Source organism: Podarcis gaigeae (assembly GCF_964106915.1).
Source record: "Podarcis gaigeae genome assembly, chromosome: 10".
Lineage (NCBI taxonomy): Eukaryota > Metazoa > Chordata > Lepidosauria > Squamata > Lacertidae > Podarcis > Podarcis gaigeae.
The window spans coordinates 16,140,890-16,168,847 of NC_139686.1; the positions used below are offsets into that span (position 1 = coordinate 16,140,890).

General features: G+C 44.8%; 1 protein-coding gene across 1 annotated transcript in view; it reads left to right on the forward strand.

The window, feature by feature from the left end:
* Nucleotides 1–27,958, forward strand: part of EPS8 (EGFR pathway substrate 8, signaling adaptor) — a 145,290-nt gene that overhangs the window by 82,094 nt on the left and 35,238 nt on the right. Inside the window, exons 2-9 of the mRNA XM_083699669.1 lie at nucleotides 131–209; nucleotides 6,497–6,570; nucleotides 12,764–12,831; nucleotides 15,607–15,768; nucleotides 16,030–16,179; nucleotides 20,542–20,624; nucleotides 22,006–22,142; nucleotides 23,369–23,463. Of these exons, the coding sequence (XP_083555795.1) occupies nucleotides 148–209; nucleotides 6,497–6,570; nucleotides 12,764–12,831; nucleotides 15,607–15,768; nucleotides 16,030–16,179; nucleotides 20,542–20,624; nucleotides 22,006–22,142; nucleotides 23,369–23,463 (831 nt within the window). The 5' untranslated portion in view covers nucleotides 131–147. The remainder of the gene's footprint in view (nucleotides 1–130; nucleotides 210–6,496; nucleotides 6,571–12,763; nucleotides 12,832–15,606; nucleotides 15,769–16,029; nucleotides 16,180–20,541; nucleotides 20,625–22,005; nucleotides 22,143–23,368; nucleotides 23,464–27,958) is intronic.

Consider the following 27,958-nt stretch of genomic DNA (forward strand, 5'->3'; position numbering starts at 1 on the left):
AACTTTCAGAAACGAAATTGACAGATTTCATCCATTGCTAGTCATAACTGGCATATTCTGCAGTCTTTCTTAAATGTTAACATTATTGTACTGGCTGCCCTAATGACTTTTTCCTCTCCTGTTTCCACAGAGGGAGTGTTGATCAGAATGAATGGCCATATTTCAAACACCCACCCAAGTGCATATGGAAGTTACTCTTCTCAAGTAAAGTAAGTATTATCCCACCAACATGACCTCTCTTTGCCACCCAAGTTCATTGAAAATAAAATAAAAGGAAGAAGCAGCCCTAAGGTCTCCTCTGAGACTGAACATTTCATTTGCAGCCTGGAAGCTATTGTCATTTCAGACATAAGATCAATTTCATATGAGATTGGATATAATGAGGGTACCAGCCTGCAGAGGCATAAATGCCTTCTTCACATCAGACCTCAATAATGTGAATCTCAATAAGTGTTTTTGTTGCTTCTTGTGTATCCCAAACTTAGATGCAACAGAAGCTCTAGGGTCCTTGCCGTGCTAGAAACTCAGATATACAAGCTAGTTGCTAAATGGCTCCTTAATCCAGGGTTACAGTAGCCCAAACAGAATGCCTAGTTGCCATTTTGGGGCCAGAGGCTTAAAACTTGAATTTTTCAATATTGAGTTTTGGGTTTCTGAAATTCTTTCTGATCGTGCAGCTAAAATAAAACGTATAGAATTATCTAGGATGTGTTGCTGGTGTGTGAAAACAGTCAAGATCCAGGGATCTCCAGGCAGGCACCTCCAGATCATGGTGGTATCAGGCGCCATCCTTGCACCCGGGCATCTTCACTTGGTCACAAGTGGCCGATAGCCAGGTCCAAATTGTGCCTGGCACCTAAAGAATTTTGAACGCTGGGTCCCTGTACATTTGTTCCTAGATGAAGCTCGTAGAGAACTGTACCTATCCCAGTCATAAGAACATAAGAAGAGCCTGCTGGACAGGTCAATGGCTGATCTAATCCAGCATCCAATTCTCACAGAGGCCACTCAGATGCTTGTAGGAAATCCTCAGGCAGGGCCTTAGCACAACAACACTCTCCCCTGCTGCAGTTTCAAGTATCTGGTGGTCAGAAGCATGGCTTCCTCCATCTATGAAGGCAGAACCTGGTTGTCATATAGTTAGTTGCCACCAATAGCCTACCCTTCCACAAATGTGTCTAATCCTCTTTGAAAGCCATTTAAGTTGGTGGCCATCGCTGCCTCTTGTGGGAGCGAGTTCCATTGTCTAATTGTGCACCGTGTGAAGAAGTACTTTCTTTTTTCTATCCTAAATCTTCCAGCATGGAGCTTCATTGCATGCCTTCGAGTTCTAGTGTGGGAGAGAGAGGGGGAAAAAAAGCTTTACTCTCTTCATGCTGTGTGTAATCTTATAAGCTTCTGTCATGCCATATCCATGCCTTGTGCAGGAGCATTTACAGTCAACAAACTGCACCCATCGCCCAGCTCCTCCAAGGTTAATTTGTTGGTATGTGTGTCAACATTTTGGCTGCAGACTGCAATGTTGATGGTAAATAGAACCATAGCAGTCAGCTTCAATTGTCTCTGAAGCTGTCGCTTGAATTCCTTCTGGGATCCCAATAAATCTCTGGTCATGCACCAAGACCTCTGTGGGTGAACTCAATTTTCCTGGGATTTATTTATTTATTTTTATTTTATTTTCCTGATAGCTCATTGCTTTGTCTTGGAAGCTGTTCCCGAAGTTATCCCAAGATTTCAGAGAGATTTGCACCTGTCAGGCCATGGAGGTCCAGTGGCATCCACAAGAATCACCTCTCAGTCTTTAGGATCCAGCCTTTTGGGTTACTTATCCTACTTCCTGTTGTGAAGAGTCTTTGTGGAGAGGCAGTTAAAGACTCTGTGAGGGCAAAGACTGGTGGTTAGGATAGCTGTTGAAGAGGGGAGTCGATAACAGGAGACATTATAGATCAAGGATGAGGAATCTTTGGTGGCTGGGGAAACCCAGCCAGATGGGTGGGGTATAAATTATTGAGACATCAGCTTGCCAACAAAGGCCCGTATAGTTAAAGCTATGGTTTTCCCAGTAGTGATGTATGGAAGTGAGAACTGGACCATAAAGAAGGCTGATCGTCGAAGAATTTATGCTTTTGAATTCTGGTGCTGGAGGAGACTCTTGAGAGTCCCATGGACTGCAAGAAGATCAAACCTCTCCATTCTTAAGGAAATCAGCCCTGAATGCTCACTGGAAGGACAGATCCTGAAGCTGAGGCTCCAATACTTTGGCCACCTCATGAGAAGAGAAGACTCCCTGGAAAAGACCCTGATGTTGGGAAAGATTGAGGGCACAAGCAGAAGAGGACGAGATGGTTGGATAGTGTTCACGAAGCTACCAGCATGAGTTTGACCAAACTGCAGGAGGCAGTGGAAGACAGGAGTGCCTGGCGTGCTCTGGTCCATGGGGTCATGAAGAGTCGGACACGACTAAACGACTAAACAACAACATTATTATTATTAGTCTTTTGGATGTTGTTGGACTCCAACTCCCATCAGCCCCCAGTGGTCAGAGGTGCTGGGAGTTGTAGTCCAGCAACATCCATAGGGCCACAACCTCCCCACCCCAGTTATAGATAGAGCCAATATTTTGACTCTACAGAAGCTCTATGCACTCATTATTTGGGGATATAGGAAGCTGCTTGGTTCATATAGCTCAGTTGTCATGGACTGACTGGACGCAGAGGAATGGTGGGAGCATCAGCTGGGGAACCCTCAAGGGACAAAGGATCAGAGCCCAGGAATTGGTGGTAGAACAATGATGAGTGGACAGAGGGAGAAGCTTTGGGAAGAGGAGAAGTCCAGAAGCAGAAGCTGAAATGGGAGAGGATGGAGTCCAAGATGCAGAGATGAGTCAGGCTGGTGAAGAAGCTCGGGTGTGTCTGTCTCTCCTGCTGTGACCAGCTCCCCTCCCCCTGTCCCCAGAACCAGAAGAGGTATGAAGAGGGAGGAGCAAAGTCATACTCGGCCCCCGAGTCTCAGATTGCTTGGGAAGGACCAGGCGAGGAGGAGATTTAGGCAGTTGTGAGAAGGTGGGGACCTTCAACCTCCATGGGGCAAGGCCTACTGAGAAGAGCTGCAATGCTCATCAGGCCTGGCACTTCTGAGTAGACTTTGTTTCTGCTAATAAAGAGTTAGCTTCACGTGTGATTTGTTTGCTGACCCCGCTTCTGACAGCGGTATTGTCCACACTGGCTGATAGTGGCTCACCAGGGTTTTAGATCTGGAGTATTCCCAGTCCTACATGGAGCTGATGTGGATTGAATTTGGGATCTTCCATATCCAATGCATTCATTCTGCTACCACCAAGCCGCTGAGTTGTTTAGGACTGGGATAAATAGTAGGAGCCTGGGCATCTACCTTCACTTCATCATCAGGAGAGTGGTACGGGTTGGTCTTCAGTTTCTCTGCCTTCAGCCCTAACCTTCTACCTCTGTGTTGTAGCAACTGGTCTCTGAGTTAGACGACACACCCTCCAGGCCCAGGTTCAGGTATGGCTGCTTTCAGCCCCACCCTTACTTTAACGAAGGTCGCTCTTCAGACTTCTAAACTTAACTGATCTCTATTAGGGCCAGAAAACAAATTTCCCTTTGGAAACAGCTGTCCTATTGGTTTATGTACAACTGAATGGGTAGCAGCTGATAGTGCTATATGCTGTTGATTGCCAGGGGCAACCTTTCTACCCTTGGAAAGCTACTAATGGGATTTCCTCCCTCATCTAGAAGGAGATTCTGTGATTTGTGGTAATCTAAATAGATTTATAAATAGATCAGATGATGTTTGCTCAAGCCATAGCCATGCATAATTTATGTCTGTGGTTTTTTTTTAGAAAAAGCAAGGGGTGAAAGTTGTCTCTTAAAAGACTCTGCAATCTTAGGTTGCAATTCTGGTTTTGAACTGGGATGTGTGTCTGTTTGTGTGCATGCTCTAGCAAAGTTATGCGCATGCAAATATATATTCGCACATACCGTATTCTTCACACACGCACACACATTATAACGAGCATTAGCAGTAAACAATAAAGTTTGATTCACACACAAGTTGTGCTCTCGAAATATGCACACACAAATACTCACACAAATATAAGGGGAGAGCCTTAGATAGTCCAGTAATAAGGCAAACTTTCAAGCTGCTTACAAGCACGTTTATTCAAATAAATGATGCTTGGCCTTGGCTGGAATAAGTAACATCAGAACTATTTATAAATGTATTTAGCCGACTGCAAACCATAGGCTTTACTAAATTGGGATCACGGGTTGGAAATCCCACGAGAAGCTTTCCAAATCTGGGAGCATGCTGCTGGAAATTGACGGTGTAAATAACTGTGAATTTGAGTTTCCCGAAATCCATAGCACCATGCAAAACATTCTGTAGCTTCCGTATGTGTGCTTGTTTGCTTGCTTTCAGATATTGATATGTTAGACCCAATAATACACAGGCACCCTGTGTCAAAGGTGACATTTTGAATTCTGCTTTTACATGTAAACCAAAAACTAAGAAGTGGCATGACTTTACTTCTGCGTGTCCTAAGGGGGCTTGAGCTTCTCAAATAGCAGCTGGTCTCCCCCTTACATTATATTGCAAATTGCTGTTGGAACACAGGGGACTGTCAAAAGCAGTCTGCGGCACAGTTTGCCTGACCACTCAAAGGAGAAGAGTCACAAATTCCAATAGGCCGACAGAAGTCCTTGGACGTGCTTTTGAGATCCTGGTCATCTCCAGACACCCTTGTCACTTCTCATTTAGTAGTCGATTAAATTCTTCTATTCACCCCCACCCATCCCACTCCCAGTAGCTCTTGCTCACCTTTATAGCCATTTTGAAGTGGGAAAATCCTTTGCAGGCACTGTAATTCTGCAATGCAGAACTTAATTCATTCTGGAGGTCCATTCTTAACCTGAAACTGTTCTTAACCTGAGGTACCACTTTAGCTAATGGGGCCTCCCGCTGCCACTGCACCGCTGGAACACAATTTCTGTTCTCATGCTGAAGCAGAGTTCTTAATCCAAGGTACTATTTCTGGGTTAGCGGAGTCTGTAGCCTGAAGCGTCTGTAACCTGAAGCATCTGTAACCCGAGGTACCACTGTAGAGCCAGTGTGATGTAGTAGCTGCCAGCCAGGATGGCTGTGGTCTCCCTCTGCTGGGGGGGAGGCAGGATGCCTCTGAATACCAGTAGCTGGGAATTGAAGGTGGAGAGAGTGCTGGTGCTCAGGTCCTGCTTTCAGGCTTCCCATAATACCTGATTAGCCACTGTGAGAACAGGATGCTGGATTAGTTAAGCTGTTGACCTAGTCTAGCAGAGCTGCTCTTATGATTGCTGGGCAGTGACCAGGACCACATCTCCACTCAGCCATGGTGCTCACCTTGGGCTAGTCACTGTCAGCATAATTATTATTATTATTATTATTATTATTATTATTATTATTAATACCCCGCCCATCTGGTTGGGTTGCCCCAGCCACTCTGGGCAGCTTCCAACATACATAAAAATAATAATAGAACATCAAACACGAATAGTAAGAATCGGTTCCTGTATAAAAAGTCACAATAACTTGTAACCTACCTCACAGGGTTGTTGTGAGGATATAAGGGGGTTGCAGAGTTGAGCTCCCTCAAGCAAAGCAGTGGCAAAACAGGTGATTGTGAAGAGAACGATTTGTATGAGACATTTCTGTTATCTCTGACCAGCAAAATGCTACCAGTGTGCTTATTATAACAGGTGTGCATTTATTTCATCGATTTCCTCCCAGCACATGGACACCCCACCATGCTGGCTTTCAAAATAGCCGCACAGAATCACTTCATGCAACCACTTCAGCTGAAACACACACAAATGCACACTGGCATATATGACATAGCAAGTAATCACCACATGGGCTTTTAAAATCCTCCCTTTGTTGTTGTTTAATGGGGTTACTGGACCTTTGGAATTTCTGGATGGCGTTATCTTGCTTGTTGTTGTTTTGAAGTTAACAGGTTTTTTTTTGTAATTTTATTGGTTGCTTGGTATTTTATACATTTATTGGTGAACTATTCATTGATTTTGAACAAAGGGCGGTATCTAAATAAAAACAATGGATGAAAGAATATGCATACAGAGAGCGGGGGATTTGAATGGATGGCAGGGAGGCTGTAGGTGTTATAAATATAGCTCCACATAAAATAATTTCTTTGCATAAGTTATTTTTCTTTAGCTAGCCACTTGGGGAATAGAGAAATCACTGCTGTGCAGGGCAATAAATCTCCACCTCTTAGAAATCTATTTTCTGAAGTGTCAGTAGGCATCCTGGTTTCCTTTCAATCACGTCTGCAGTCAATATGGTCTTGAAATATGAAAGCCAGGAGTTTTCAGGTTCCTGTGCTCAGTGCAAACATTATCTCTGTATGCATATTAGCTTTATAAGGCATGTCAGCTGACCTTTTGCCAAAGGAAACCACACACAAACAATGTGCCTTCTCTTGCAGTGGATATGGATCACCAACATTTTCTCAGAGCGAGAGGGACCAGGCGTCGAAGACAAGTGCGAAAGCTTTGTACGGTAAGGCTCATTGGCTTTGTGTATGTGATAAGCCCACCGGTATGAATTCCTTATTAAGCTTGGTGGAAGGTGTCTAGAGCAGAGAATATTTAAAGACCCTCTCCTTTGCTTGGTAGGCAATCTGCCGATCTGCTTCGAAAGTGGAAATACTAGCATCATCCTGGGGGTGAAGCCTATGATGGAGACTCCAGAGGGCTTAGGAGTTATCCAGACTTTTGCTTCAGCCATAGAATGAATTTGGGCAGCTCTGGTTTTACTGTAGTCTTTTGCTCTGTGCTTTCATGTGCATCTGGAGCTTGGAAATGCAGAAACACATTAGGAAATCAAGGGAAGCCCTGTGCCCAGGGGTCTTCAGAAATCCAGATTTTGGGGTTGTCCCACAGTCTGAGTGGGTGGTTTTGCATTCACGAGACTTGAGGATTCATGGGCATCTCATACAAGATGGCTGAATGGGGCCAGCCTTGGAAGATCATGCATGTGTCCTGGCAAACAACAACAACAACAACAACCCACTTCTCCAATGAGTGTTTGCAGACATTGCTTCTTAAGGGGCCCACCTGGTAACCCTCACAGTTCCCAAGAGAGAGCTTCTTAGCTGTGGTACACACACACACACACACACACACACACACACACTGTAATGAGCATGAGCTGTAATGTGCATTTTTCACCTTCCTTATACAGCTTCTAGCAAATGCTGAAAGCACACATCTGGGTTTGGGTGCTGGAGATGTATCTTTCTAGGACTTTTTTGTACTTGCTTTAAACTGTTTTTTTAATATTGTGTTTTAATGATGCAACCCGGCCTGGGACCTTAGGGTGTTTAATATTAGTAGTAATAGTAGTAGTAGTAGTAATAATTTTTTTGTGGGTTAAAGCCTCAGCGCCTAGGACTTGCCGATCGAAAGGTCGGCGGTTCGAATCCCTGCGGCGGGGTGCGCTCCCGCTGCTCGGTCCCAGCGCCTGCCAACCTAGCAGTTCGAAAGCACCTCCGGGTGCAAGTAGATAAATAGGGACCGCTTACCAGCGGGAAGGTAAACGGCGTTTCCGTGTGCGGCTCTGGCTCGCCAGAGCAGCGATGTCACGCTGGCCACGTGACCCGGAAGTGTCTCCGGACAGCGCTGGCCCCTGGCCTCTTGAGTGAGATGGGCGCACAACCCCAGAGTCTGTCAAGACTGGCCCATACGGGCAGGGGTACCTTTACTTTACCTTTAGTAGTAATAATAAAATCCTTCCCTCATGATCTTGAAGCCCCCCTTCTTCCGTAAATTGCGTGAATGGGGTGTTACACGATTACCAAGTAAAGCCTTGATTTTTGCAATGCCCTTATGCCCTCACATGGACTAGGGCTGGGTGATATCCGGTTCTCAACACTGTGATATACAGTCAAACCTCTGTTCTCAAATGGCTCCATTTTCGAACGTTTCGACTAGCGAATGCCAAAAACCCGGAAGTAACTACTCCGGTTTTTGAACAATTTTTAGAAGCCAAATGTGCTATGCAGCTTCCGTTTTGAGTTTCCCTATTGTTCTGAGGCTTACGCTTTCACTCAGTTGTTGGACGTTTTGGAAGTTGAATGGGCTTCCAAATGGATTGCGTTTGACAACCGAGGTTTGACTGTACCACCAGCTAAACATCATGATATACCAGTACAGCCTCAATACAATTGAGCAGTTAACCTCCGGGTTTTTGGCGTTCGGGAGCCGAAACCTTAGAAAAGAGAGCCGTTTGAGAACTGAGGTTTGACTGTATATCACAATGTCTGAAGTAAGGATGGAGCTATGTAGAGGTGCTAGGACTTGCCGATCAGAAGGTCGGCCATTCGAATCCCCGTGATGGGGTGAGCTCCCGTTGCTCAGTCCCTGCTCCTGCCAACCTAGCAGTTCGAAAGCACGTCAAAGTGCAAGTAGATAAATAGGTACCGCTTCGGTGGGAAGGTAAATGGCATTTCTGTGCACTGCTCTGATTTGCCAGAAGCGGCTTAGTCATGCTGGCCACAGGACCTGGAAGCTGTACGCCGGCTCCCTCGGTCAATAAAGCGAGATGAGCGCCGCAACCCCAGAGTCGGCCACGACTGGACCTAATGGTCAGGGGTCCCTCTACCTTTACCTATGTAGAGGCGTTGGCTGGCTTCACGATTTTCCCCACATGGTGATTTTTGCATAGCATGGGCGCACACACATCATGCTTCGCGATATAGTGCCAGGTCAAAAAATGAAGAAGCCGGTATCGCGATATGGACTTCAAGCCAGTTTGGGACGATGTATCGCCCAGCCCTAATGTGAGAGAGCCTCCAAACAAGCTTCTGGTCACCCCCAGACGTTTGTGCTATCTGATCCCTGTCCTAACTGTGGGTTCCATTTTCATGGAAGTCTGATCATGCACATGTGTCAGCTTTCTTAAGGCATGGATCCATGGGCAGGGCCATTGCAGTGCATGATACAGAGGCAGCTGCATAACCATTTCCCCATCTGTAGCTTCTGTGCATAGGGAAGGAGCGAGAAGGTTTTGTAATGTGTGTTTGTGTGTATGTCTCCCACCTGAGAAGCTGGCAATTTTCTCTCTTAACAGTTGGTTCTCCGGGGAACTGATTAACAGCAGCAGCGTATGCGGAAAGCGGTGTCTTTAAAATGAAAAGATGTGCTGCTATGCGCATTTGAGAACTGAGTATGAAGCTATACAGTGGAAGTAGACATCCGATTAAATTCTGCTTGGGTCTTAATGCAGGCAATATTCTAATTTAGCAGACTTCTTTTTTCAAAAATAAAAATGTTGTGCAGCCTATTTGATTATGTTTAAAATGTATATCCCACTTAGAGCTCAAGAAGGCTTATAACAACAAAAACATACGAAATCTAAAACATAAATTAAACCTAATTTGAACAGAAATCTCAGAAATTTAAATGAGAACATAATAAAAAAATGAAAATGTCAGAGAAGCATTTGTTCCACAGATTTCAGCCCGTGACACTGAAAGCACAACCTCTGGTCTGTGGGGACCACTAATAATGCTCTCCTGGGTGTTGCTGTTGTTAATTAAATTTGTATCCCGCCCTTCATCCGAAGATCCCAGAGTGATGCGATACACAACAAAAAAATACACAATGATCACTGGGTGCAATCTCAGTGATTGACCTTGGATATGCCATCTTTCCCGGGCCTAAGTCGTTCAGGGCTTTGTATACCTTCGAACCTGGCCCTGGTACATAAGTCACGTGGGGGAGAATATAATGTTTTGGCTTGCTCATAGAAACAAAGGGACATACACTTTGGCAAAAGGAAGGCCAGAAAATAATGAATTGAAAGCAAAAATAATGTGAGGATCACATTGCTAGAAGCACAAGACCAACAGCAGAGAGGCACTTGGACTCTTGGATGGCGAGGGAATCAAATGTGTGCCAAAGGAGGAAAAGGAGATTGTGGAGATGGTGAATCGATTCTCTGCTTCTGTCTTCCTTGTGGAAGGGCAGATCTTGGTACCTGAGCTAACTTTCTCAGGAAGGAAGCTGGGAGCTGAGGCAAATAGCTGTGATAAGAGATCAAGTTCTAGACCATATTAAAGAAGTTTAAAAAAAAAATCTTTAGGAAGGGGTAGGGAAAAAATTGGAAGTGGGAACCAAATGTGGACCGAGCATGCTCAGTGGCCACATATTGCTGACACTGGGGGTCGGGGGAGAGACAGAGGAGCGAATGGAATGTCTGAAATCCTCTTCGCTTCACACTGCAACATTTTGTTGCAGTCCCCACCAGATGCATTTTGTTTCTAAATGAAAACCGAAGATCCTCTGGGATAGAAATAAAGTTAAATAATGTGCACAGGTTCATTTCTGTGCAGTGTGTGAACCAATCCTTTTAAAAATCTCCTGGGTGTGTGTGTTTCTTTCTGCCAGGTGGCATTTTTCTTCTCCTTGCCGCCTCCCTTTAGCTCTGTGCAGCATCCCATTTTTTATTGAAATCCCATCAGTGAGCACTATTGCCCTGTCACCTTCCTGAGTGGAAATCATTAATCGGTGTTGGATTGATCTAGGTTTTACTACTTTTTAAAAAATCCCTATATTTTGTCAGGGGCAGATGGGTTTTATTTCTTCAGATCCTCGTCCAAGCAGAAAACCAAGAAAGGTAGCGAATGATAAAAGAGTTGGCTTGCTGTGTGTGTGTTCACGCATGTTTTTTTTAAAAAATGAAGTGTTTTTCCCCCTCAAAAGAAATGCTGCAAAAGCAAAAAAAGATATTGTCAATATTTTGAAACGATCAAAGGATTCTTGCAGCGGTTCTTTGGAATAATGAACTCATTAGCATTGGAGCAGACGATTGGGAATTTCTGTAGTGTGCTTTTGAGCCTGTTCCTCTGTGTTTTTTCCCCTTTGTGACTTGCATGATGTGTTGACATTTTACTGTCTCTCTCTCCCCCCCCCCTTTCATTCCATACCTTCCTTAGTCAAATTATTTACATGAAGAAGAAGAGTTTGGATTTGATATCCCGCCTTTCACTCCCTTTAAGGAGTCTCAAAGCGGCTAACATTCTCTGTTCCCTTCCTCCCCCACAACAAACTCTCTGTGAGGTGAGTGGGGCTGAGAGACTTCAGAGAAGTGTGACTGGCTCAAGGTCACCCAGCAGCTGCATGTGGAGGAGCGGAGACGCGAACCCGGTTCCCCAGATTACGAGACTACCGCTCTTAACCACTACACCACACTGGCTCTCTTTTTCTCTCCACGCTCCCCATTTGCTCAACCTGTAAAAATGATGGGTGCATTCACAGAATCACAGAACTGGAGAGGTGGAAGGGAACCCAAGGATCATCTAGTCCAAACCTCTGCAATGCAGGAAGCACAGCTAAAGAATCCCTGACACCGAACCCCTGTTTAATAACTTCTGATGACAGAGAATCCAACACAATCCATTCCACAGCTGAATAGTTCTTACCATCACAAAGTTGTTCCTAACGTTTAGTTGGAGTCTCCCTTATTTTCTTTTTTTAAATATATTTTTATTAAAGATTTTTTAGTTCCACTGGTTCAGCTTCAACCCTCTGAGAGGCAGAATTATCCTCCATCTCTTCTGCTCCTCTAGTGTCTGCAATAGGGGTTAGTTTGCGTTTTAATGAGAAACCACCTAATTTACGCTTCTCGAACCAATGTGCGAACCGAAACACAGCTATCCTTTGAAGGGTGCTCTTCTTCTCCAAACACATTGTATTAGAGGAAAATGTGTATTGTGTATGCTAGTGACAAATTACACTGCAACACATGAGATTTGAAAGTCCCAACTGTGAAGAAAGGGAAAAATTAGCTCCACCCACTAAAATGGTTGTTTTCCAATTCTGGAATGGAAGGCAAATGCAACGATGGTTTGCCAGTTCTGATATCGTGGCAAATTATGTTCACCACTTGGCAAGAAATGGAGAGGGCACAGGTATGTGTGGAGAAGAATTGGTAATTGGCAAGAGTGAAGGAGGTTGTGTTAGCAGGTGTAGTGTGTGTGGAATTTGTGTGGGAATTGAGTGTGTGGAAGTGTGTTGAATGAGTGGGGTGAATTTTATGGTTTTCGATATTTCATCTGTTTTCTTCTATGTTGTTGTGTTACAATCTTTTATAATGAAAAGTGGTACATTAACACTTTAGACAATATAATGCTTTTTAAATTAGAAAAATGAACTCAGTTGTGCATAATGATGCCACCTCATCCAAAATTAATAATTGGCACCCATGTAACCATTCCTTAAACTCATCCCTAGCTCTCTATTCATTCAATATGATCAATATTGCCTAAATCAAAGTTGTTTTTATGTAATGTTCATTAGCGTTCACAGACCTCCGTGCTGTGTGATCTGGAAAATTGTTTGGACTGAAACCACGTCTATTGACCAGTTTCTTTTAAAAATATGAGCAGAGAGTCCCAGAAGTGTCACATAGTTGTTCCACTCTTGGGGTTTGCAGTGAATTCTGACTTCTACTCACTTTCCTATATTGAAGAGAATTGCAGTCCTTGCTGTGCTTTGAATCAACCCTCCTCCTTCATCTTCTGGTGTTTATCACATTGTATGTAATCAAAGCAGATGGAGATGTATTTGAAGGCTACTAATCTCAGGATAAATGGCACTTTAAACATACCCTGTGCAAAGAGTAAGCTGGAATGTGAAAATGAAGATGGTAAATCTCTCTCTCTCTCTCATTTTTTTTTAAAAAAAAACAGAGCAAAGGAAGAATTATGCCCGCGATAGTGCCAGCAGCATATCTGAAACATCGCAGTACCACGTGGAGGTAAGAATTCTACAGATTTATTTGTATTATTTCATTCACAATATTTATTAACCTAATTTTCACTTGCGGGATTTGATGGAAATAGCTGCTGCAATGCTGGACAGGTCTGAAGATTAACCGTCAAGACTTAAATTACTCGTACATTTACATGCCTCCCTAACATAAATACAGACTGTGCTGTTTAATGGAAGGATTGTTTCAACTTGGACTAGGGGAGGTCAGGGTTGAAGGCACTGATTAACCACAACCCGGCTGCAAGGACGGAAAAAGCGAGAAGAATTCTGTGCACCAACCTGAACTCTCGAGGGAGAAAAGTTAATTAAATGTGTTGCTGTTGGTTGCTTTTGTCTTACTAACTTTCAGCCTGCCTCCCTTCTGTTTTAGAGAGACTAGTAAGAAAAGGGAAGACGAATCAAATTGTTGATTGATTGATTGATTGATTTGTGAGCAGAAACAGCCTTAAACTGGACACTTAAGACCTAAGGACCATTCGCCCTTGTAGAGCTCACAACAGCCATATCACCCCTGCTAAACCACTGAGAAAGCCTTGCTCCAGGCGCCTCTTCAGTTGGTGGTTAAGGTCATGGTGACGTGAGCAAGGCTTTCTCTGTGGTGATGCCACAGTTAGGAAACTCACTCCCTTTGTTTAAATTAATGCTTGAAGTAGGCCACATTTTGTAGAACCCATTGTGTTTTCTGATCAGTTTCATCCAACGTAATGTTTTCTAACCTTGCAGTTCTTCTGTAACGAATGGGGCGTAGGCTGGGCTGGAAGCTGCCATTCAAAAACATTCCTTAAGGCAGAAATAAGCCTTGTTGCATTTAGCACCTCTGATGTCAACCTCTGCAAGAGCTTCGAAAGAGAGAGCTGAAGCAAGTGAACCAGGGGTGGCTTTGGAAAACCCTGATTTAGTGCTTTGTGGAGGAATCTCAGAGTCTTTTTAATGAGGCTGCCATCCTGTCAATGATTCTGAGTTAACCCCTTAGCTTAACTCTAAGCCTCTGGTGCACGCCTTTGGTCAAGGAAGTAAGTGTAGAGGCTCATGAGTGTGTGGAAAGCCAAGCAGAGGTGCAGTGGAAAATGAATTAAGCTCTTCTTTGCTCACCTTGGGCTGAGTGGCTGCACAAATAGTAATGAGTTCATTGTAAATGTTACTTCCCACACACTTCAAATTAAACCCCAGTGAGTTTCCAGGCACACTCTAAAGATCTGGTTTTGACCTTTAAAACTCTGAAAAGCCTGTGCCCTGATTGTTTGAAGAAACGCTGCCTCTCTTTCTTCCTCTGCCCTCCGACAGAGGCAATGGAGGAGGCCCTGTTGAGGGTGGCTCCATGGTCTGGGAAATAGATGCATGGAACCAGGTCCAGGGCCTTTTCAGTTGTGGCTCCTGATTTTTGAGATTCCCTCCCAAAGGAGGCTTGCTTGGCCACTTTAGCCCTTGATTCTAGGAGGGCTTACTAATTTTGGATGGCTTCTATGGATTATAGTCATTCATCATGTGTTGAAGCTGATTTACCGGTTGCTTTCAGTTGTTCTACTAAACAGTTTGTTGATACGCATAAGTTGTTCAGCTCCAGATGCTAGCTGCAAACCTGTTTTGTTTTGTTTTCTACACTTGGCTTTTTAAATGTAGACACTGTCTCCCAGGTCCTAGTGCAGCGCCCTAACCACTGTGCCACACTGCCTGTTTAGCTGGCACCTACATTGCAGATCTTAGGAAATTGTCTGTCTGATACAGTATTTTGTTCTAACGTTTTCCTGTTTTCCATTTGTGCTGTTGCAACCTGCCCTGGGCCCTTAGGGCAAAGGATGGGTTACATTTTTGTATTTTAAAGTAAAACAAAAACGTTATTTGTTTGTGTGTTCATCTGCCCCCCGCCCACAAAATCTAGGTAACCTAGGAACAAGAGCTAAATATCCTAACTCAATAGCCAATAGATGCATCTCCATATGGAGTGACAAACTGGATATGCAAAGACATAAAGATGAAATAACATGAGCAGTTGCACAGAACAAATATTTTCCGAAGCCCATGTCTGCAGCCAGATACGTTTAAACTCATCAGTCATCTTCAGTAACAGAGAGATGAGTAGAAGCAATTGTAAACAAGAAGCAATTGTTATTGTTTAAAAGAAAGAAATGTTTTAAATTGTGCATGTAAGCCATGTCAGAAACACCATTGGGGTTCTGGGTGAAATGGGTTTTAAAAAGAAGACCTCTGCCCTGAATGTTCCCCTAGCCCATGGGTCAGCAAACTAAAGCCTGGGGGCCGTATCCGGCCCAATTGCCTTCTGGATATGGCCCGCAGACGGTCCAGGAATCGCTGCGTGGATCAGTGTGGGGATTCTGATCATTCGTGCTGTGCCATTTCCCTCCCCCCCACACACACTATGGCGGCGCCTTCTCCCTCCCTCCTCCTGGCTTCTCCCTGCCCTGCCTAGAGGAGGAAGGGGGCTGGGCTTTGTTGAGCTGCGGTTGGCTGAGCGCCATTTTAAGCAGCCCCTCTCTGGAGCCAGCCCCTTTGCACTGCTCATCATCCCTCCACTGCTGCCGCCACCAGCCCCTGCTGCTTGCAAGGCACAGGTAAGCAGTCACTGGGGCTCATCCGGTACTGTGGAGAGTCAGTGGGTCCCCCCCCCCCGATATAGTCTGGCCCCCCCACAAGGTCTGAGGGACAGTGGACTGGCCCCCTGCGGAAAAAGTTTGCTGACCCCTCCCCTAGCCCCTCTTTAAAACCACATCCATTTTTAATCTGTTTTCCTTGTCTCCCTTAGCACTTGACCACTTTTGTCTTGGATCGGAAAGAGGCCATGATCACGGTGGATGACGGCATAAGGAAACTGAAGCTGCTGGATGCCAAAGGCAAAGTGTGGACACAAGATATGATTCTCCAAGTGGATGACAAAGCTGTCAGCCTGGTGGACTTGGAATCAAAGGTACCGTGAAAAGCCTTTTAAGTGTTGTGCCTTTATATTTTCAAAGTTGCTGGGGAAGAGAGAAATTGTCTTGGGGCTAGGGGGAAACTGCTTTCTTTTTCAGGGTTTTGTATCATTTTTTAATAACTGCTTTACGGTCCTCTCTGTGTGAGCAATAGTTCGTAAGTCACGGAGCTTCTCAAGCTTCCACGCAATTGAGTTCTTTGATTCAGTGGCTTTGAGTAATAATTTGAAGATTTGCCATCAAATCTTCCTTCGCAGAATGAGCTGGAGAATTTCCCCCTGAGCACAATCCAACACTGCCATGCTGTGATGAGCTCCTGCAGCTACGACTCCATCCTTGCCTTAGTTTGCAAAGAGCCAGCCCAAAGCAAAGCAGATCTCCACCTTTTCCAGTGCGATGAAGTTAAGGTAAGGCAAAAGACAGAAACCGAGGGCGCTTGGCCTTTTAACTTTGCTTTGCTCAGGGCTTATCCACACCCACCTTTCCTCTCCTCTTTCTTTATTTCTTTGCTCAATAGATTTTATTAAGGTTTGAAAGAAATATACAAAGGTTAATATCAGATATCCAATGTCTTTGTATCACAGATAAAAGAAACCAATCTAAACAGAAACAGAAACCAAAAGGAGGGGTGGCGAGAAAAAGGAAAGGAAAAAAGAGAACTTCCGATTCTTCGTCTGTCAGATATATATAAAAAAATATTCAAAGCATCCACTCCAAGACCACACCTAACAATTCCACTCTCTGTAAACCAATGTTGTATCCAGTCCTCAAACCCAGATATCATAAGTTCATGTTCTTTTTCATGCAACGAATCTGGGGAGAGGTCTTTGGGAAGGCTGCAATTGGCCCCTGAGCCTCAGGTTCCCCACACTTGAAGACCTAGAGGCTTAAATATGCTTTTAATTAGGAATGCAAGAAGAGTCCTGCTGGATCAGACTCCAAGGCCCATCTAGTCCAACATCCTGTTCTCACAGTTGCCAACCGGATACCTATGGGAAGCCCACAAGAACATCTATTTTATTGCTGATGCAGAGTGAAATACGTTAAACCTTGTGACTTGGGTTTTCTGATTTGATTTTTGAACTGCCTCGAGCAGGGTGGTGGTTGTTGTTTTGCTCTGAAAGGTGGTGTAAAGTAGTAAATTGATTACCTAATTTATTATATGACTAAGACCCATCTAGGACAACATTCTGTTTCCAACAGACATCAACCTCCGTTGCCCTCCAGATGTTGGGCCACAGCTCCCATCAGCCCGAAGCAGCATGGCCAGTGGTCAGGGGCAATGAGATTTGTAGTCCAGCAACACCTGGAAGGCACCAGATTTCTTAGCTATGCATCAAACTATGGTTTTTCAGACTGAGATTGAGTCCAAACAGGGCCAAAGTGTGAAGTGACCTTTAGCTGAGCCGCTCAGTCCACCTGCAGGCAGAGCTCATTTTCCTGCCGCAGTAATGTTTTCACCTGCTTGGCCCTCAGGGCATCCAGGTAAATTGCTTGGATAGTTTACTCTGCCACACTGAATCAACTGGACATATATTGGAGGTGACATTCTGTTTTCTCCTGAATAAGATGCTTTTGCAAAATACTGAAGGGAGATGTCTGGTTTGGGGATGGAATGCTTGTTCTGCAGCCTTTGTCCGTAGCTGGATTTCTATTTTATTTTTTAATTTCTTGTGAACAAACTTGATCCAAATGTCCCCAAACTCAAAGGAACATTGGTGAATGTTGGCAGCCACGGAAGTGTGTTTGTTAGAATTTACCTGTGAACACCCCAAAACTGAGGAACAGATGGTGACTGTCAAACATTCCCCAGTGTACGTCTTGAGCGGTTGGATATTCACAGAAGATTTCCACAGCTGTCAACATTCATTAAATTTGGTTCATTCCCTGTGCTATACAGATTAAAATATAGAACTCCTTTCCTTTAAGCCTTAGTGTTGTATCCAGCTAAATTCTACTCACAGGAGACTCAGTGAAATTAAGAAAGTAAGAAGAGCTTGTTAGAGCATACTAATAACCCATCAAGTTCATCATCTTGGTCTTGTAGTGGCCAACCAGGTGCTGTCAGAAGCCCATGAGCAGGACCTGATGAATTAATCCTAGATCGGTCATCTCCCATCAATTTCAGTAGGTCTACTTTGAGTAAGGCTAGTACTGGAACATATTCACAAGAACTTCATTTGCCTTTCCAGTCCCTGCTCTTTATATCCTCTTTCTATGTATCGCAAAGTGTGGCCTGTTGAAGATCTGATGCTTTTGGAACAGTTCCAGTGATAGTAACAGGACGATGTCTGGTTGGCCCATGTGGCTGCCTAGCAGAATCTGTTTTCCCAAGACAATGGAAGTGGGCTCCAAGAATATGTCAGAGCTGCAGTGTTTTAGGAGATCGTAATCGTGAGTGTAAGCAGGCAACTTCCGAACTATCCACCAAAGCAGTAATTGTAGCCGTTTAAATTTGTTTCCTGCCCCTTAGCTTCCTTGCAAACTCAAGAATAGCCTTTCTGGTTATATCAAAGGTCCTCTCTGTGGTTATAAACAATAAACAAAACACCAAAAGGTGCATGACCAAATTGTACAATTTCCACATAAATCTTTAAATCCAAATAAAGATCCAAAAAGTGAACAGCAACAATGCCTCCAGGCAATACCTGGTTTTCAACATTTCAATGTATCACCAGATAAACATCATGATGTACTGATAGCTCACGATGTCTGAAATAAGGATGGGGCTATGTAGAGGCACTGGCTGGTTTCATTGTGATTTGTGATTTTTGCATAGCACGCGCACCATGATCCGTGATATATTGGCAGGTCACAATTCCCGAAACCGATATCACGATGCGAACTTCAAACCAGTTTTGGACGATACATGGCCGAGCCCTACTCATGAACAGTTCGCGTCAGACAATGTGACAGGCTCAGTCAGTACCTCTGCAGTGAATTAATGCCCAAGAATTCCTGAGTTGGCTGGCTGATGTACTTCGAAAACGACTGCCAGAGCCTGTTACGAGGAAATCAGGGAGGCAACGATCAGAGCCATCTTTCAGAGTCTTGCTTTGACAGGGCAGCAGAAACTGATCAGCTCTGAGCTAAAAGTGACTTTTAAGACTGTGACGCTCCTGCCTGACTGGATGAGAATGTGATAGTTTTGGCTTGCAAAGAGAAGTGCAAAGAGCACTGACTAATATTGGCAACTTTACCCTTGTACGGTTTTTAAAGAGCAGCTGTTCTGTATTTACTTGGAAGTGGAAGATTTGCTGTGTGCCGAATACCCTTTTTAATTTTTTTTTTGCTGGTGTGCCAATAACCTCGAAACAGAGTCTGGCTCGCTGCCAGCCAACATCCCTAAAGATTATTGACTCCCACCTATTACGGCTGTCCTGAGGTGGTTGGCAGGTGAGCAGATTTAAGCTGCAAACAGCAATCTGTATCTCATAGGTGCAAGCGAGCTCTGTAATGAGGTTGGCACCCGTCTATCTCAGGAGACAATGGAGGAGAGCACCTTTGGAGGTGAAGTTGGAATGGCTGGAGAGTTACAGCGCCTGCTGTGGCTGTAGAGACCAATATGAGAGGGAAGAGAAACACACAAAAATATAGAATGGTAGATTTGGAAGGGAACCCATGTAGTCAGCCCTTCGTAATGCAGGAACCACAGCCACTGAGTAAAGTGAAGTCGAATGGCAATATAATCAGGAGGGACTCAGAAATATCATTCGCTGGAGGTGTTTGCTCTGCCACAGATGGAAGCAGGATTATGTACTAGATATGTCCTCAGTTAGATCTACCAGGGCTCATACATCATCACAACACCCTTCAGGGATGTGGTAGAGTCTGTTTGGCTTAAGGCAGGGATCGGGAATCTTGTCAGAATCTTCGTTACAACCAAGCTGATGAAGCTCATCTTCCTCCGGTCAAGTCCTCCGCAATCGCCTCCGACGTGATTGACGACCTGAGCCTCTGATAAGGCTCTAGGCACATCCCAGTCAGCAGAGTATCAAAGCGGCAGAAGTGATGAGATTTATGGCTACATTGCTATGTTTTATTTTCTAGCTACGCAGACAGAAAAGTAATACATCTTCTCTCTGTGAGAGCAGAGAGCAACTGGAAAAAACAAAGGAACAGGAAACAGTAACGTCACATCCGTCTCCTGTCTTCCGTGAGACTTCCAACAGCCTGGAATGTCTCTGGAATGTAAATAGAGTCTTGTGACTCCAAGCACTGCACAGTGGCCAACAGAAACTAACAAATCTGTCATGTGTTGAGCTGCAGGTCTCATCACCACTGACCATTGGCTATACTAGGTGGAGCTGATGGAGAGTTATGTCTCTCCAGATGTTGATGGACTCAGAAGGTCCCCATCCCTGATAAAGGGTTCTCTACTTACAGTGTGTTTGATAGCCTGTGAATTTCCAACACCTCAAAGTAATGGCTGAATCAAACTTGGCAGTGATCCTGGGATGAGGCTTCAACATTCCCCATAACTTCTTGCTTCTTACAGGGACTAGCAGAACTTGGATAAATAGTGCAAACCACATTCTAGATGAGCTTAATTTGTGTGATCTATGCATCTGCCCTGAGACCTGCGGGTATAGAGCGGTATGCAAATTTAATAAAATAACCATTCTTCTTATCTTGCTGCTGAATTTGGGTTGCTCTCTGGGCAGAATTTTGCTTTGCTCAGCATCTTCTTAACACAGCCCTGCTTTTAAGATCTTACGCTATTTGGTATCAAATTTTCTTTTTTCACTTGTTGAACTGCTTCTGCCCAGGCAAACTTGATCCACGAAGACATTGAAAGTGCAATCAGCGACAGCAAAGGGGGGAAGCCAAAGAGGAGACTCGAAACACTCAGGTAAGGCATACGTTTTGATTTGCAAATAATATCTTATATACTTCCTAACAGTGAACTCAAGTGCGGAGCACCGATAGAAGTGGGGTCAAAATGCAGCAGAAATGAGAGAAGATGGGTAACTTGTCAGTGTGCTTGCAGCATCCTTGGGTCTTAGTCCAAGGCAAACTTCCTGAAAGGAGGTAGACAGGAACTCTGCCCAAATAAATATATATGGGGTTATTATGTGCTCCACATGGGTTGTTCCACTGCTACAGCAGGGATTTTTATTTCCTCCTCTCCCTTCTGAGCCCTAGAAATCTGTCCTACAGGGACCTTCAGCCCATCAGAGCTGATTATGAGGTTGGAGGGGGGTGTAAGGCTACAAGGGATAGGTGAGGAAGAAAAAGTTCTGTTGTGTGCACATATATCTGTGTTGGTTATGGCCCACAGTGTAGTTGTTGTTGTTTAGTCATTTAGTCGTGACCCCATGGACTAGAGCACAACAGGCACTCCTGTCTTCCACTGCCTCCCTCACATCCTTCATGGATCACTGCCTTGCCATGGCAAAGGGGCTTGAATAACTCAGAGAAGCTATGAGCTATGCCATGCAGGGCCACCCAAGACGGACAAGTCATAGTGGAGAGTTTTGACTAAACATGATCCACCTGGAGCTGGAACTGGCAAGCCACTCCAGTATCCCTGTCAAGAAAACTCCATGGACAAAAACAACAGGCACAGTGTAGTACTCTTTACTAAAAATTATTAAACGCTTTCACTTACTTTGTCTTCCCTGTTCAGCAGGGCAGCTTTTGCTTCTTACAGATTATGGTACTCAGGAACAGAAATGTGTGAGATTAAGCAGTAGTGTTTTGTTGCGGGACTCACACGTGTAGAAATGTTTGCAACCTTGAGCATTCTCTGGGGTTTTTTGGGATGGCCCACTTCCTCGTGGGCACTTAGTCTCTTTCCACAATAGCTCCTTTGAAAAAACACCACACCCTGCCTGCACATTGGGAAGGGGGGCACTTTCCCCACCTATTAGTGAAATATCTTCTTTTATAGATGCTGACAAATTATCTTAAATTCTCTGGAAAAGTGTGTCAGCTCTTACTCAAAAATACATACGTTTATTTTAGCGGTGTGTTATTTTGCTTTTAGACTTGCCCCTGCTGTACAAAGATGATGATATTACTTTGGTTTCGATATGCACGATATTCAGCCTTATTGAAAGGCTCCTCCTTAGATTCAGATGTATAATTTATTGATTTTGCTTTGTGCTGCTTCCTAGGAAGAGCCGGAGATGGCATGCAGCTGAGAGTTCAGAGTACGCTAATAAACCACGGGGGAAAGAGATTTCATTTTCTCAGCATTTTGCTTTTGATTTGCTATGTCTCCCACCTAGGATGCTTTCCAAAGTTGACGGTGCCATTCCTCCGCCTCCGAGAGCACCAGCTCCCGTCCCTCCAGGTACTGTCACTCAGGTGGACGTCAGAAGCCGGGTAGCAGCCTGGTCCGCTTGGGCAGCTGAACAAGGAGACTGTGAGTGTTGCGGAAACCGTGAGATAACCTTGCAAGGCAGAGACTGGCAACGTTCTGTGCCAAGGCTGTCGGTTGCATGGCCTTGGGCTGTACGTGGCCTGTTGACCTTGCCTGTGACAAATCTCCTCTCAGGGTATAGGCGAGGCTGTCCAAACTCCACACATGAAACCGCCACATTAGTTTGGATGACTTATCAAGAAGAGCTAAATTCTGCTTAGTATTGTTTATTCTGGGTTCTTTAATTTTTTTGAGGGGGCGGGATTTTAGGCCACAGTGTTTTGCACATGTACCAGGGAAGAAGCTTTGTTGAACATTGATTTCTGTGTAAAAATGCATACAGTTGCTTTGCTGTGGTTTTTCTTGCTATGGAGAAGGGCAATTAGCTAATCTGAGCAGTGAAGTCCCAATCTCTGAAAATCTTATCCAACCACTCGGTTGGCTCCTAAGATTTCAACAACCAGAGTTTGTTGCCCAAAGCAGGAACAATCTCACAGGTGATCCAAGTCACTACTGGTTGCTTCTCTTAGGCAACAACCACACCAGACATTTAAAGCACTATGATGCTGCTTTAGTAGGAGTAGGAGTAGTAATTGTTGTTGTTGTTGTTGTTGTTGTTGTTGTTGTTGTATGCCTCCCATCTAACTGGGTTGCCCCAGGCACTTTGGGTGGCTTCCAGCAAAATAGAAAAACACAACAAATCATCAAACATTAAAAGCTTCCTTATACAGGACTGCCTTCAGATGTCTTCTATAAGTCATATAGTTAGAGAGTCATGGCTTCCCCCAAAGTATTCTGAGAGCTGCATGTTAAGAGTGCTGAGAGTTGTTCAGAAATCCTAATTTCTCTCAAGAGCTATAATCCCTATAACGGTTTGACAGTCATTCCCTCTTGACAAGGAAGCCTGGAATCTGTAGCCCTGTGAGGAGAATAGGGATCTCCTAACAACTCCCCTCACCATTAGCAAACTACCGTTTCCGGAGTTCTTCGGGGGAAGCCATGCTGTGGTATCACAATGTTTTAAAAGTTTGCTGTGAATGCAGCCTTCCTTTCCTATCATGACTTATTTCACAACACGTGACACACATCATTTGTGATGGACTAAGAAATAGTCCTTCTGTTTCAGGTATTGTGGGCTGCATATTGTGGGTTGCAAGTCACTGGACTTTGAAAACACTCTAGGTTCCTGTCCAAGTTGAGTGGATCAATTGGTATGTTTCCTTCCTTAGTTGAGAAATCTAGACAGTACCACGAGCACGAAGAAACGTCTGAAATGATGGCAGCCAAGATCGACAGAGATGTTGTAAGTGAAAGAAGTGTGTGTGTGTGTTCTCACCATGTTTTTCAAATCTGGTGAGATGTTGGATGTTAGCTGCTTTGTGAGGTGGGAAGACGGTTAATGGGCGCAAGACCTCTTTGCTTCTAGATTCCCCAAGAGCCTCTTTATTATGCTACATTTCCAAAGGATCCAACCCACTTTGAGTTCCTGCCTCAAATCTTAGTTGTAAATGGAGTTGAATAGCCACCTGCTTTCTCCTTTTCATTTTTACCATCCCTGGTAAAAATTTCTACCTCAACCATTTTCTCAAAAGAGCCCAGGGCAGCACACAACAAAAACAGCAAAACAATATTTATTTGTTTGACACTAAACAGTTATTTTAAATACTTACAAATGTATTGCATTCATATATTTTATAAAATCAATCTAATATAAATTTAATATATATGAATACATTTTAATAAATAAAATATGTATGAATGTATCCATTTTTCAACAATTTGAAACATCTGGAAACATTTCAGCAGTCACACACAGATGGTAATTTCAAGATTGCCACGAATAGCATCCTCTGGCCATCAAATGCCTGTGTATTTTAAAAAATTAATCCTCCACAGGGAGGGCGTTCCATGAATGTATGCCGCTGCCAAGAAGGCCCTGTCATGGGTGTCGGCACCCACCAAGTGACCCCCAGTGGCAGCTGTAAAGCTAACCTTTCTTCCCTTCCTTGCTCAGAATGAGCCCTTTGAAGGTTCTCAGCCTTTCGAGTGATGTCGTTGTCCTTCTGAGGGAGATGGCACACCTGCATGGCCAAGTCAACCAGTGCAGAGATCTTTCTATGCTTCTTCTCTGTGCCACCTTTAGGCCTGCAGTCATTCCCCATCCCTTTTCATTCCAACAGAGCCCTGGTCAGCAGTGGGAGATGGGTTGCCCTTCCACGTGATCTTGAGGATGGAGAGACCCAGACAGCGTTTCGTTTCCGTTTCGTTTCTCTTAGCCAAATTTTCAACAGTAGGCACACAAAGTATGAGGGGAAAGCTCCTATCTGTAGCCCTGAAGTGGGTGTGCGCCACAGAGTCCTGATGGGCTGGCACTTCCTGCCACAAGCCCAGCGCGTGTTTGAGGATACGAGTCTGGCTTTCACATTTTACTTTTTGCATGTTTACTAGAGCATCTTGCTGCCTAAAGGGTGAAGGAGCAGTACCTTGGAACTGGTTGCCTAGCAGCCACGAGGCATTTGTCTTTCACTCTTCCAGATCTAGAAAATGACTGGATTGGACTTTCAGCAGAGGCCAGGAGGAGTGTGACTAAGGGCATGAAGAGAATATTCCAGAGATACTGGGTAGCAAGGGCAAGATACACATAGGCCTTAGACCAGCCTTTCTCAACTATAACTCCCATCGCCCCTAGCTAGCAAGGCCAGAGCTCAGGGATGATGGGAGTTGTAGTCCAACAACATCCGGGGACCCACAGATTGAGAACTGCTGCGTTAGACCAACCTTGGGTTCCCCAGCTGTTGTTGGACTACAGCCACCATCTTCCCTAGTCCAATTGTCAGGGCTGATGTGAGTTGTGGTTCAAGGACGTCTGGGACCCCAGCATCTGGGATCCCAGGCTGCCTGGGAACTAACATCAGGGCCTGCTTTCCAGCTCTGGATGCCACAAGTCCATGAACCACCCTGAGATTTTTTGACAAACAGTATACAAACCTAATAAATAAAATTTAAGAAGTTTGGAGAACCTGCTCTTGGGTTCTCCTGTGCTGCACAGGACTGCTCTGTGTTCTGCACACGGTTTGTGCAGAGCAAACGTAAGAAAAGCCTTGCTGGATCAGGCCCATCCTGTCCTCACAGTGGTCAGCCAAAAGTCTGTGGGAAGCACTCTGCCCACCTGGGTTCTCCAGCAGCTGGTTTTCAGAGGCACACTGACTGTCTTGATCTGCAGGCCCAAGGGAGGGCCTGCGAGGGTGGTTTGGTGCAGGGATGCCAAAGGAAGAGGCTAAAAATACCAGAATGGCCAGTTCTAGTGCTTTATTGAAGAAAGGTGTAATCTCACAGCCTTCAGAGCCCTGCTGCCTTTACAGACTCAGGGTCAAAGCATCAAGCAGTCATCACGACTTGACCACACCAGGGAACGCATTTAGGCAATAACAGCAATTTATTATTTATATGCCACTCATCTGACTGGGTTGCCCCCAGCCACCCTGGGCGGCTTCCAACAAATTAAAACACAGTATGACATCAAACATTAAAAACTTGCCTATACAGGGCTGCCTTCAGAAAGCCAGATAGTTGTTTATTTCCTTGGCATTCTGCATGGTTCCCTGTAATAGGGTTGCCATATTTCAAAAAGTGGAAATCCAGACACAAAGGTTGTTGAGCGTATTTGTTGCCATACGCCCAGACATTTATACTGATTTCAGGAAATCCCACCCTGATTCCAACAGGTGAATCCCAGATATGTCCAGGAAATTCTGAACGTACAGCAGCCCTACCTGTAACCTCGTTTCTTGCAGCGAGGGAGCCACCAGAAGGGCCTCAGAGCTAGATCTTAGTGTCCAGGCTGAAAATTGTGTATGCATTTTGTAGTTATACAAAGGCAAGCTATCTCATCTGGCTTCATTAGCCCAATTAGCTCACCCCTAGCTTGGAAGCCCCTTCCCAACTCTCTTCCATCTCCTAGATAAGGAGGCAGCTGACAGGAATCAGTGTGAAAAGTCTCCTCTCTCTCAACTAGCTAAGTGTCGCAAGCCCACAGATAAACATAGCATTAGAGCAAGCCAAGTAGCATACAGTCATACCTCTTGTTACGTTCGGTTCAGGTCATGTTCTTTCAGGATATGTCCCGCGGTGACCTGGAAGTAACAGAATGGGTTACTTCCAGGTTTTGCCACTCGCGCATGCACAGACGCTCAAAATGACGTCATGCGCAGAAGCGGCAAATTGCAATGTGCATTCTGCTCATGTTGTGAATGGGGCTCCGGAATGGATCCCGTTTGCAACCAGAGGTACCACTGTATATTAAAGCAAGTATATTAAGATATGTGGGCTGATTCTTGCCGCGACTAACAGTTGATCCCGGAGTCAAGATGCCTTTTACAGGCCTTGTGGAACATCACCACCGTTTGTTTCTGGCAGTGGAGGTGGAAAATGACCATCATGGCTTCCTTGAATTTGTCTTACCCTCTTTTAAAGCCTTTCAAGTTTGCGGCCGTCTCATGAATTGAGACTGTGCCTCGGGACCTACGCCAATTTTGCAACTGCGCATTGCGAAGGAAGACTGGTTGTCGTGGAAAAGCTAGTTTGCTGTCAATGGTCAGCAGAGTCAAGGTCTGCAGAGAACCACAGGACTTCCCAGAATACAGCCCAGATACTCTCTTTTTTATCACTTAGTACATTCATGGTGGCATCAGTGGTGGTTGGCCCCCTTGGAACTGGCAGGGCAGAAATCAGGGGAGGCCCACGAGAGGGAGAACCAGAGGCAATGACTTGTGGAACCAACTAATTGTTGTTAATTTCTCCCTGCTGAATTCTGCGGAAGTGCAACTGAGACTAAAAAAGGGGAAGCAGAGAGGCATTGCCCCCCCCCCGGGAGGGGGCTGCTTGTAAATATGGAGGCTGGCAGGGACATTTGTCCTAATGGTCCAGGGTGGTGTGTGTGGTTATATTTTCATTTGCCCCCCTTCCCACGTTTTATCTTCACTGCTGTCCTAGCTTAGGGACACCCACTGAGCTTAAGGGCTGAGCAGGAATTTGAACCCGGGTCTCCACAGTCTTGCCTGGCACTCTCACTCAGGAGTAGCAAAGCCTTCCAGATGGTTTCTCGAATCCAACTCCCTTCACCCTCTGCCACCATGGCCAATAATCAGGGTTGGATGGGAGTTGTCATCCAACATTACCCCTTCTCTAACCATTATACTATACTGCCTCACAGGCAGAGGGTGGATGTTTATGGAGCAGGCTTGAGACTTGAGTCCTGCTTTCAGGTCCTGCACAAAGCCTGACCCTGGCAAAAGCAGTCTAAATACCTGTGAAGTACATGCATCAGAGAAGACTTTGGCTGCACTGGGTCAGTAGAGCTTGAGACTCTCACTATCAGGGTTGTGGGTTCAAACCCATATTGGCAAAAAGATTCTGACATGGCAGGGGGTTGGACTAGATGACCCCTCGTCATCCTTTCCAGCTCTAAATTTCTATGCACCATACCTTTGCTTTGCCTCTCAAGCTGAGCGCTAAAAATATTCGTGGCTGAATCAGTTTCTTTTGCCCAGAATGCAAGAACCCTGGCTGTCAAAACAGTAATAGTTTTATAGCTTTATAATAGCTGGGCATTTGAAGACTTAAGTTGGCCAGGATGAGGTGAGTGATTAGCTGTCTGTACCACCCCAGGCAGACCGATATTTCAGCAGTTTTGCCTGTGTGTGGGAGAACATGCAGAAGGAATTAAGTGTTCAGCCCCGGGACTTAATCATCTCAAATCTTACATAGTAAGAGTCTTGTTGACGATGCTTCCTAAGGAAAATATAGGCCTGAGCTGTATA